This window comes from Bos grunniens, chromosome 10 (assembly GCF_055505025.1).
Source record: "Bos grunniens cultivar Pamir isolate PY7600 chromosome 10, Bosgru_T2T1.0, whole genome shotgun sequence".
Lineage (NCBI taxonomy): Eukaryota > Metazoa > Chordata > Mammalia > Artiodactyla > Bovidae > Bos > Bos grunniens.
In genome coordinates this window covers 74,496,114-74,508,609 of record NC_141174.1, presented here as the reverse complement: position 1 = coordinate 74,508,609, position 12,496 = coordinate 74,496,114, and the positions used below count along the sequence as shown (strand labels likewise).

The 12,496-nt window shown below is 41.2% G+C and overlaps 1 protein-coding gene across 7 annotated transcripts in view; it reads right to left on the bottom strand.

The window, feature by feature from the left end:
• RYR3 (ryanodine receptor 3) overlaps nt 1-12,496 on the bottom strand; it is a 565,051-nt gene that overhangs the window by 157,360 nt on the left and 395,195 nt on the right. For all 7 annotated transcript variants that reach the window (XR_015135045.1, XR_015135046.1, XM_086322065.1 and 4 more), the window contains exons 37-38: nt 9,534-9,636; nt 8,610-8,747 (exon numbers count right to left, since the gene is read on the bottom strand). Coding sequence is in view for 5 of the 7 variants with exons in the window: in XM_086322065.1 (XP_086178191.1) it covers nt 8,610-8,747; nt 9,534-9,636 (241 nt within the window). In the remaining 2 variants the exon portion in view is untranslated. The remainder of the gene's footprint in view (nt 1-8,609; nt 8,748-9,533; nt 9,637-12,496) is intronic.

Here is a 12,496-nt window from a genome sequence, read left to right as displayed (position 1 = left end):
TAAGCCACCAAAAGTGAAACTGAAAGTCGCTCAGTCGTGTCCGACTCTTTGCAACCCCATGGACTATACAGTCCATGGAATTCTCCAGGCCAGAATACTGTAGTGGGTAGCCTTTCTCTTCTCCAGGGGATCTTCCCAACCCAGGGATCGAACCCAGGTCTCCTGCAGTGCAGGCGAATTCTTTACCGGCTGAGCCACAAGGAAAGCCCTTAAGCCACCAAATTTGTGGTGATTTGTTACAGCAGGGCAGGAAACTGACATAGTCTCATGGATAGAAAGTCCTGGGTTGAGGATATTTGAGTCCTTTTCTGAAGATCCAAATCAGACAGGAGCATTTCAGTGAGCAAGAACTACAGACATCAGACCTGAGAGCGAGCTAGTTTTCCAAGTTTTTGCTGAGGCAACTGGAGTAGATAAATGACAGCGTTGGTGACACAAGCGAAGACTGTCTGGATCTGGCCCAGGGCTTGTGTCAAACGCGAATGTCAGTAAATGCAGAAAGTACTCACCACAGAACCGCGGTGGCCCATTAGATAACACATACACGTTTCAGACAGCACATTCTCTAGTTCCTGTAACACAGCGTTTTGGCCTCTACTCCCTTTCTGAACATCAAGTGCAGAACTGCATACATCTCAACACTACCCACCGAATAAATGAAAGATGCTGGAGGTGATGACCATCATGGCATATTGAATATTTCTGACCACCGAGTCAGCATCTATTTGACCCTTCTTCCTTCTCAACAGAACCCTGCTTTTGTACAGATACCTGCCTCTCTACCTCATGGCCATGTTCCTCTGTGAAAGGACCCAACCCTCCTCCAAAGGTGGCTCTGGCGACTAAGTCACCAGCACGTTATTTTCTAGGTCACACCCATTGGTTCAACAGATGACCCCTGATCAAGTTCTCCAGTCAAAAGTGATCGCAGGATTCTTGCCTTGAATACCAGAGTAGAAGAAACCTTCTCACCATTCCCTTGAACACCGTTGTTCATGGATGAGGCCCAGAAATGCAGCCACCATGTTGGCTGTGGAGGTGAGGAGAGCCAAGGAATTAATTCAACAAAGGGACTGCGGCCATCACCTCCAGATACACCAGTCATAAAATTCCTGTATCAGCTACTCCATCTGAATTGCGTTTTCTGTTCTTTTTTTACTGAAAGCACCGGAAATGATAAACATGGAAGTGAGCTTCTTATGTATGAACTATACCTTTTAAATTCACTTCAGGAGCTGAAAGTTACACCAACTTCTAAGTACCAGAACATTAAACTGAGCACTGCTTTACTGAGTTCTTATATTCCCTTCTCCTACCCTGTGAGACTGGAACTATTATTATTCTCTTTTTACAGACAAGAAAACTAAAACAGAAAAGTTTCAGAAATTGGCTTAATATCATAAGCAGTAAGTGACAGAGCTGGGAATCAAACCTTGCCTGCTGGAGTCTAAACCCATCTATGTTACCATCTTAGCGCTGCTTACTCTCAATAGCTTTGTAAAATTCAGAAAAATAGTTATCTTTATTAATGCTTTAAATTTAAATTATACTGCTTAGAAGCGCTCTTCATAAACTCCAAAATGGATTCAGAAATAAATCCTGAAGATTATAAAGCTTTAGCTCTTTTTCTAACTGACTCTGAGCTGGGCAGATTAGTCACTTTCCCAAGAGGCTCAGAGTCTTCACCAATAAAATGAAGTGAACAATACAAAATTCATGTTGAAGAAAATGAATGAGTGTGTCATCTAGGGACAAGAGTGCTGGGTACTTGGTTCCCGCTCCGCCTGTGTGACCTTGGTCAAGATGCTTTACCTCTCTGTGGCTCCGTTCACTTGTATGAAGTCAAGTCACTTGTGGCTTAATATTCTACAATTCTGTGTCTATCCGACCCACTGAGTTCTTGAAAGGGTTGTCCTAGTTTATTAAAATGGTGAAATGAACACTTATGTCTTCACTGGGTTAAACTGATAAGCACTAAGAATTTTACCACTGAATTTTAATGCCAACCAGCCTTATCACCATGTTACCCAGCTTGTACTTGCTAATAGTAAAATCTGAGACTGAGGAAATAAAATCTTTAAATGCCAGTGGTTACTGACCCTGGCGAAGAAGTGGCCATTATCAAAGCATCACTGCACATCGCTAATCACTTACATCGAGAAGATGAGCTGTGGCAACTTGATGGCCTTTCTGATGACTGTCCTGATTGCTGGTGGAGAAAGAGCCCTTCCTGTGTCAGGGGTCAGATGGTATAATAACACCGGCTAGATTTAGTTGGGAAGATTTACTAGGGAGAGTGTCATGCCCTCTGTGCTCCATGCTCCAGAGCTTCCTCTGGGCTGAAAGTCTGCTCTGTGTTACAAAGTGGCCAAATACCTACGACTTCTTAGCAGAAAAGGTTAGGGAGAAAGTTAAATCCGTACATTTCAAGGATATCTGGAAAATTCATCATGCTAATATCTCTGGAGCTTCCCAGGTGGCTCATCAGTAAAGAATCTGCCTGCCATTGTAGGAGATGCAGGTTTGATCCCTGGGTCAGGAAGATCCCCTGGAGAAGGAAATGGCAACCCACTCCAGTATTCCTGCCTGGGAAATCCCATGGACAGTGGAACCTACAGTCCATGGCAGGCTACAGTCCATGGGGTTGCAAAACAGTCAGACGCAACTTAGTGACGAAACAACTTCTCTGAGCTTTCCTGGTGCCTCTCTGGCCTGGGCTGTGCACTTGGTACCACTTTTGCCTCATTTCAGTAGAACAAGGATTCTATAGAGATCCCTGAGAGCAAGGCTGCAAGGCTCTGAAAACCTGAAAGGCAAAGCCTACAGACAACTGGACATTGTTCCCCACTGACAAGAAAGAACCGCTCTATGTTGTGTCATCAGGGCCCAGTGAACAGGCACTGGCTGTCAGACCCCCAGAGGCACGTCATGTGCCAACTCCCCCACTGCCCCGCCGCCCCGGGCTCCATGGCAAGCAGCTGAACATCTAAGAAAGCACCCTGCTCTCCTTCATCTCAGCTCTATATTTAATTTGTAGACATGCACACTTGTTTCCTTCTCTTTTGGCTTCCCTGTCTGGGAAATAAGGGTAAAAGTTTAGGCAGCTTGCTAGAACACTCTATTTCTCATCACAACAGTAGTAGCCAATATTTGCTAAGAACTTCTTGTGAGTCTGACTCTGTGCTAAATGTGGTACCTGAATCATCACTTAACTCTCCAGATCATCAGGTAAGAACAGAAAAGACAGATGTGGTAGGAATTGTTTCCCCAACACTGATGGCTGTTGTTAGACTAATCCTTGCTTTACTTTTTATTTAAGCCAAGAAGCACTACAATTTAATAAACAAATCACAGTTCCAGTCTATAGATGATCTACAGGCTGAGGCAGCATGGGAGTTAGGGCTGTACAAGAGATGAGCCTTTCCCGTCTCTGCACAACTGGACCCCACAAAACTCCCAGTCCCCCTGGTCTGGCTGCCCTTGACCTTGGCTCTCAGGGCTGGTTGTGCGTGGACAGTCTCCTGGTGGCTGACTATTTCTGCTAAATCTGTTTCCCTCTCTCAGTGGTTTTCTACCTTGGCTAGAGCTTCCCCACTTGTGAAGCAACTGCGTCACCCCCAGGACCATTTCCCCAGCTGGCCGGACACCCTTTCCCATCAGAGGCAGCCTCACAAAGCATCCGTGAGACTGCACTTCTGCCAGCCCATCTCTGCAGCCTCTTGGGGTCTCATCCATCATATGGAGATAATTAGCCTGTTGTTTTTGAAATCAGTCAACCAGCCTCATAATCACTTTCTAGAAAACATTCAGGCGATTAAATGACCGATGATGACAACAGGGAAGAGAGCACAGAGAGAACAGATGATGTTTGCTGACGTGCTAGGGAGGGAAGCCCCTGAAAGCCCTGGAACGAAGATGGGACACAGATGGGACAGCAAAAGACTCAGGGACCTGAGGTCTTTGTCTTTACCTTGTTGGGAAGGTAATCAAATTGCTTTTATTTTAGTGTCTATGTCTATTTGGTCTGGAGAATAAACTGATGCTGAGGCAAGCTCCTGGCCATGCATCCTTGATCTCTGAGCTTCTCCATCCTCCCCTGCCCTCTCCCCCCGACCCCCACAGCATCCCTGCACAGTTCTCAAAGATCAGGGGCCCTGGATATGAAGTGTAATTCTCATCTTGGCCTCTTTTTCACTTGTTGCCAGAACCTTGTCCACATTACTTCGCTTCTCTCAGGCTAAGCTGCCTGGCGTACAAAACGGGGACCTGGCTGCCACTATATCTGGTTGTTTGCTGTGGGATAGACAAAGATTTGAATTTTTATGCTACCCTCCGTGTGACTCTGGCAAGTTATTTAACCTGTCTTTACATCAGTTTCTTCAATTGTAAAATAGGAATAACATTGTTGACTGCATATTTTTGTTGGGAGAATTAAATGAAGTGATACTCAAACAAGCGCCAGGACAACACTCAGGACACAGTGGGTACACCACGTAAGTGCCAGCCCCTCCTTCCTGGCAGCTGTAAGGCCAAGTAGTATAAAATACACGGTAACAACCACGTGTCACCCTCTGAGACTGTGAACCACTGGAGTTTTCAGGACACGCTGCTCTAACACACCCTGCCTTTCCTACACTTCCTCATTTTATTCCTTTGACAATTCAGCCAATCTCAATTCACTGCCACTCTTGGAATATGATTTTTTTTCCCCCTCTGGGCTTTATTGAAGTAGCTCCTTTCATTAAAAATACTTTTCCCTCTTACATCTACCAATTTATAATCTTTATGGAGTTTTCACTCCCCTCCTTTGGCCACCTGCTGTCCCTTATCTGTACTTTTATCTGTACTGTAGCACACCAGACCGCATGCTATATGGAGTTTGACTGTCCACACCCATTTCTTCCTTTGTCTGTAAGGGCCACATTTTCTTCATCTTTTGAGTCTCAAATGATTAACATGTATTAGAGGTCGAAAAGATGTGTGCTGATGAGGTGAATGTAGAAACAAGTAAGATGTGGTCTCTGTACAAAGTCCCAGTAAAAAATACTTTGCCTAAGGTGGCATGACTTTCCTGACATTGCCTTGTAAGACACATGGCAATGTTAGAAATTTATGTCATGCCCTGGATGACATGCCCTGTTAGAAATTTAGTGACAACGTGGCAGGGGCAGGGAGATGGAGGATGAGGTGGAAAAAAAAGACTTCCTGGAGGACGTATCTGTGTGTGTACATCTCAGAGAGAAGCTGATTGGAGAGAATCTAAGGAGGCTTAGAAACACTGCCTGAGCACCTCAGATACACGTACTGCTAAATTATCTTACTTTGTGTATATCTGTGTTGGGTTCCAGGATTTATTTTGGGAGTGAACAGTAGACTGTTTTCCCTCCTCAGCATGAGAAGAGGCTGCAGCATGTAGGCAGGGGAGAATCTGGGGCTTGGACCCTCAGGTTATTCAGTGACTGGGTGAGAGCTGATACAGGCAGCAGCTTTCTTTGCAGAGAGAAGATAGTGTAAAAACCTGCCATGGGGAAACACTCAGTGAATGATAGAGGTCAGGGAGGCACCGACTTTGAGTTGTGAAGTGACAAGTGACTTTTATTTTTTTTAATTTTAGAAGTTAGCAGAAAGAGCTGGTTGGCCTTTTCTGGAGGAAAAACTCAGTGGTTACAAATTTAAATTCAAGGAAATTCTACTTAAATTGTAGTGTGTTTCTGAGAAGCACTGGCCTCCAACTAACAGGCAAAAGATTTTCTGGACAACTTGCTGGGTTGGGATATTAAAAAAAAAAAAATGCTACTTTGTATGGTGGGCTGCTACTATTTTTCTTAACCTCTTCATTATCATATAATTTTTTGATAAGATTGTAGCAACTTCTATCACAATATGGGTAGGAATTACTTTGGGCAAATCCCTTTAACACTGAACCAGCTAGCAGGATTCTTATGGGTTTCAGGACACTGTTCTTCCTCTTTCCTAGATGTTGAGGTTCCCCTGCAGGTTATCTGGCCAACACCAATTGCTCATAGAGGAGAAATTGCACCCCCTACCCTGAAAAGCCTGAGTCCAGGTCTTTGGCTGGGTCAATTTTTTGATGTTAAAATTCTGACCTCTGTTGGGTTCAGATTTCTACACATAACAGTAAGTCACAGAAGTGAGTTACCTCACAGATACAATAAGCAAGATAAAAAGATGATGGTTTCAAGAAGGCATTCTATATGTAATATGTAGGTTGGGGGCTCATCATATTAATATATATGCTGGTAACTTCTATGGCAAGCTTCATTGGATGACAGAAAGAGTGTGGAATCAGAGTCGGAAGACCTCAATCAAGTCACGGCTTTACTCATCTTGGTTACCTTGGGCTGTTGACATCAAGCACCTGGAAATTCTTCTAGAACCAGGTAACGCTGGAAAGAATAAGTATCCTTTAACTCTTCTGAGTCTTATGTTCATCAACTACGCAATGGAAGAGTAACAAAAACTAACAGCAGTAAACTAATACATATGAAGCATTTTGGAAATTGTCAGTTCACCGTAGCATGCTATTTTCATCATCTAAACTTTTAATATTTTATCAAATACAAGGGTAAGAGAAATCATAAGCAATAACATGGGTGACGTTACCAATATTTTAAAGGATTAGAATCCTTTATGGCAACTGGGTATGTATTCAGAACCATCATTTCCATTCAATCAAGTGAAAAACAATCTTGGCGGGGAGTATGGAAGTAAAACCATCTCCAAGATTTTCTTTTAAAAAGTCAGCCCTGATTGAGGAGCTTTGTGTCCCTGGAACACCTGGCAGGGAACCATATGCTGCCAACCAGACATGCTTGGCCACCTTCTATTCTATTTCTGGGACTGCAGGATAGGAGGCTTATGACACAAAGTTTGAACCCCTCATAATTCTGCTTGTGGAAGGGAAGAGGTGTGGGATGAACCATGGAGTCTCGTGCTGGAGTGGCCTTTCCGGTTGCTCTACATGTCCTGCCAGAACAGATACAACATAATCTTTCTGCCTGAACCCCGGGGGAGCAAATGCTAACCACTGTAGTCCTTGGAGCTTGAAAACCATTCTTAGAGTCAGGGAGACTTCAGAATCAGGTGGGCTCATCTAACTGACTCTATTTACCTAACATGAAGTGGTCGCCTTGGAGGACCCCTGGTCGTGACATATTGTCTTAGAAAGAAGCATCCGTTTTAAAAACAGACTCTCCGCAGGTAATGTGGGTCAGTTCAGTCTATTTTTAGTTCTGCTTTGGCAGTAAGCACAAAGGAACTCTAAACTCACTTTTATGAACCTTTGAATCATGCTGGCATGTTCTCACCAAAGACCTCCCCCCTCCATGTTGAGAAATAGGACCGATCAAGGGTTGCCAGTACAACTGCTGCCAAGTACCCCAGGCACTCTTTTGAGGCTTCAACACTTCTGCTGATAAATGGGGATGATTCTTTCCCTTCAGAGATAGTCTGACAAAGATGGAAGGTCAATAGAAAGGGCAATAAGATGTATGAACCCCAAAGCAGTGTTTTCAGAAAAACTGATCATATCTTGACAGTTTATTGCTCTAGTCTATAATTTGAAAGCATGTTCTAAGATGGATAGGAACAGGGAATAAGACAACTACATTAAACTTGGAAAATTCTTTCTTCTTTAGACAAGTAAAATCTTTGCATAATTTCATAGTACAGAGCAGACTGATTATAATATGCAATCTTCCTCTTGAAGTATAGATAGTTTATGGACAGTAAACTGTCTTGCACTACAAACAATGATCTTGTTTCAAAATGGGAATAGTTTCAATGGTAGGAATTATCTGTAATATAAAGATTAGAGAAATGATTTGAACAAGGTTCAGGAAAATTGAAAGATAGAAGGTCCAAGTCGTCTAGGGTGTTGTATTAGGAAAATCATAGCCCCCAAATGAAAACAAACTTCCCTGCTCCAAACTCCACAACCTATTCCCTTTGATTGCTAAGGGGCTTCCCTGGTAGCTCAGACAGTATGGGGCGATTTTCAATGCAAAGGAACCACAAACAAAAATGACAAGAACAATGAGGGTTACAAGAGGAAGACTATGAAAACATAAAAGAAAGAAAAACAGAAATCTGTGTACAGGTATCAGGCATTTAAAAGTAGACAGACAAGAGCAGACCTACCAAGCAATCTATCCCTTTCAGAAGACTCTGAAAGCAAGCTCCTTAAGTCAGAAGGAAAGCAGAGCCCCAGATATAGAGCATTAAGAGCATCAATTATAACAGAATGCCCAGATGCTTCCTGGAAGCTAAGCAGCCCTTCTCCACCCCACAATATATGTTTAGGAAGTTCATTACCTTAATTAGGGGCTTCCCTGGTGGCTCAGATGGTAGAGAATCTCCCTGCAATTCAGGAGACCTGAGTTTGATCCCTGGGTCAGGAAGATCCCCTGAAGAAGGGAATGGCAAACCACTCCAGTATTCTTGCCTGGAGAATCCCATGGCAGGCTACAGTCCATGGGGCCACAAAGAGGTGGACATGACTGAGCAACTAACACTTTCACTTTACTTTAATTATGCCTTAGAAGAGCCTTGGGTTGGGAGCACCATAATGGAAAGGCACGGGAACTTACTAGGGCATCTCTCTTCTTCCTCCGTTGGTTGTTCCTTCTCTGGCTTGGGAGGGCCTTTGATTCTCTGCACCAAGGCACAGAATTTTCCAGTCCAGGAGGAATCCTCTTCCTCCTCTTCCTCTTCTTCCAGGGGAACCCCTAAGCAAGCCACAGAAAGAGGGACAACCTCAAACAGTACACAAAGCCACCAGATAATTGAAAGAACATAGAAACACTGCTTTCCATCCTTTGGAACTTTCTAAATATACTACAGGCAGCCTCCTATAAATATTTATCTACATGTCTTTTGGCAAGCTTTTTAAATGATAATTTCTTGTATACAAAAACATAAAGTAATTTCAACCCCAAGACTTAAGTTTTTCTAACCCATACTCCAAATGGGCTCCAGAGTATCTAGAAAGAAACAGTTACCAATCTGTTACTTCAAATGAAAAAGTCATCTGTTATCCACATAGCTTTCAAAAGCAGTACACTTGTTGATGGGCACTTAAAACCAGCAGATACATATCAAAGTAGAAATGGCTGGTTTAGAATCCTTAAGGGCAGACATATCATTGCAGAAGCTAAAAAGCAAAGGTGATCAGAATCTTGGTTCATTTGGGAAGAGTGTCCCAGATATCTAACTTGAGATAAACTGGGTGAGGTTTATATAAAGATCTTTTCTTTTCTTTCCTTCTTGAGAGACCCAGTCCCCTCTCTTAGATCTCAGCAACATTTCTTGTAGACAGAAGGAGTTTCAGTCATGTATTATCCCAGGATTATGTCCTGTATCTTCTCTGACCCAAATAGTTTGGAAAGAATTATTTCTTGGACAATTAGCACTATAATTTTAAACAGAAACTAACTTTACAACCCCCCATGAACTTCTAACCAAGGAACCATGAACAGCCTTGTCTTGGATAAAGCTTTTATCTGGAAGCTCACCGCAGTGAAGGAGAAGGTCCTCATGGAAGTCGTACAGCTCTTCCCGGATCTCTTCTGGGCATGGGCAGTTCTCCCCCAGTTGAAAGTTAAGAAGCATGTTGATCTTGGAGGGGCAAAAAAGATTGGCTAGTTGGTTCTCAATGTCTGTCTAAAGAACTCAGATCCAACCTTAGACACCTAACATTCTTTGCAAACTTTTAACTCGATTTTGTGTGTGTGTAAAGACAGCCAACATTTAAAAATAGCTTTTTATAACTGAATCACTTTGCTGTACACCTGAAACATTATAAATCAACCATACTTCAATAAAAAAACTAAAAATATTTTTTAAAAGTGCACAAACTTCCAGTTATGAGATGAGTAAGTCTGGGGTAGTAATATAACAACACTGTGCATGAAAACTGCTAAGATAGTAGATCTTTTCTAAATTTATAATTGGAGTATAATTACTTTACAATGTTGTGTTGGTTTCTGCTGTACAACAAGAAGAATCAGCCATAAGTACACATATGTCCCCCCTCTCCTGAGTCTTTTTCCCACCTTACCCTCACTCCGCATCCCACCCCTCTTGGTCATCACAGGGCACTGAGCTGAGCTCCCTGTGTTACACAGCAGCTTCCCACTAGCTATTTATTTTATTTTTTTCTATTAATTCTTATTAATTTTTAATTTTTTTAATCTATTTAATTTTTTTAAAATATAAATTTATTTATTTTAATTGGAGGTTAATTACTTTACAATATTGTATTGGTTTTGCCATATTAGGCAACATACATATAGATAAAAAATAAGTACAAAATATATTCAGCACAAAGTTTTTCTCTCACTCTGCTTCCTTGTTGTTCAGTTGCTAGGTCGTGTCTGACTCTTTGTGACCCCATGGACTGCAGCACGCCAGGCTTCCCTGTCCTTTACTATCTCTTGGAGTTTGCTCACACTCATGTCCATTGCGTGGGTGATGCCATCTGACCGCCTCATCCTTACCTAGTTTACATGTAGTAGTGTGACTTTCAGGGCAACTTTCTCAATTTGTCCTGCTCTCTCCTTCCCCCTCTGGGAGACTAGATCTTAAAAGTTTTTATCATAAGAAAAGTAATTCATAACTATGTGAGGTGATAGAAGTTAACTAAAATTACTGTGATGATCCTTCCACAATATAGACAGATATCAAGTGATTATGGTTGTACACCTTAAGCTATACAGTGTTCTGTGTTAACCAAACCTCAACAACGGGTGGGGGGGACCCCACTACAAATGCAAAAAAAGGAAAAGAAAATATTCTAGCAATATTGCTTTACATCACCAAAATACTGTCTCTACCCTCCTCCTTTGGAATAACTATTTTGGTGACTATGGCTCTAATCCCTGCCTTTAAGAAGGAATACATGATCCTGAGAAAAAAGTCATGCATTCAGGGCATGCATTTTAAATGATCTTTGGAGAGATGGGTCATGAGAACACAAAGATGTAAATAATACACTAATGAGATAAAGCCATAAACTGTGAGTTGCTAAAAAAATAAAAGTAGCTTTTCCTTTTTTCTGATTATAAAGGTAATACAGAACTTGATTAGCTAAAGAAGAAAATTTACTGAGATCTCCCCACTGAGATAGCTGCCATTAATATTTTAGTTAATATCTTTATATAGGCAGATTGAGATTACAATCTAACTTGACTTTTTTGAAACTCAATTTTTCAACTTAATTTATCACAAGCATTTTAAAATGTTCTCAACCTGATCTCTTACAGGTGCACTGCATTTCATCACAAGGATGAACAGCGATTTATATAAAATGTATGTAAAATTAATGATCTGCTCTGAAATATCTCAGTTGCTTTCATTTTTTTATCCCTGTAAATAAAGTCAGTTTGAATTTCCTTTTATGGAATTTTTGTTCACATCTCTGTTTATTTTCTTAGGATAAACTCATAGAAGCAAAATGCCTGGATCAAAAGGTTTGTACATTTTAATGGCTTTTGATATGAATTGCCAGATTGCTCTCCAGAAAGCTCACAACAGTTTGCATTATTACCAAATTTATACAAGAGTATGTATTACTTTGCCAACGCCATTACAGTAATGGGAATTAACATATTTTCAAATATTTTCCAATCTAACGAGTAAAAAATGTCATATCCCTGTTGCTTTAATTTGCATTTAATTGGTGAGGTTGATCTGTTTTTTCTCACAGAAGGACTGTTTTTATCTCATCATTTATAAATTTCCCATCCATGTTCTTCCTCCATTTTTCTGTTGTGTGATTATCTTTTAAAAATTAATTGGCAAGTGTTTTGCACATCTCTATAGACTATTATCTCTTGGTAATATATATTCCTGGAGAAGGAAATGGCAATCCACTCCAGTACTCTTGCCTGGAAAATCCCATGGATGGAGGAGTCTGGTAGGCTACAGTCCATCGGGTTGCAATTCCAAATACATTTCCTAGTTTTTAGTGAGCTTTTAATTCTATTTATAGAATTTTTTTTTGACATGTCAGTTTTACGTTTTGAAGCCAGCCTATCATCCTTTCCTTTACAATTTTATGTCAGAGATACTTCCCTGTTTCTGTGCCATGGATTACCCTGACTTCCCCAGTGATTCATTGGAAAAGAATCTGCCTGCCAATTCAAGAGATGCAAGAGATGCAGGTTCTATTCCTGTGTTGGGAAGATCCCTTGGAATAGAAAATGGCAACCCACTCCAGTATTCTTGCCTGGAAAATTTCATGGACAGAGGAGCCTGGCAGGCTATAGTTTGTGGGGTTGCAAAAAGTCAGACACAATTGGGTTACTGATCATGCATGTCCTACTTGGACAGTCTGGTGAAACTCATGGATGTTTTTCTCAAATTAATATTTTAAATACCTAAAATAAAATATAAGGGATTACAAAGAGAAACAGTTATAATGAAATCTAATTATCAAGATCATAAAAAACATATTTGTGATATAGTAACATATATA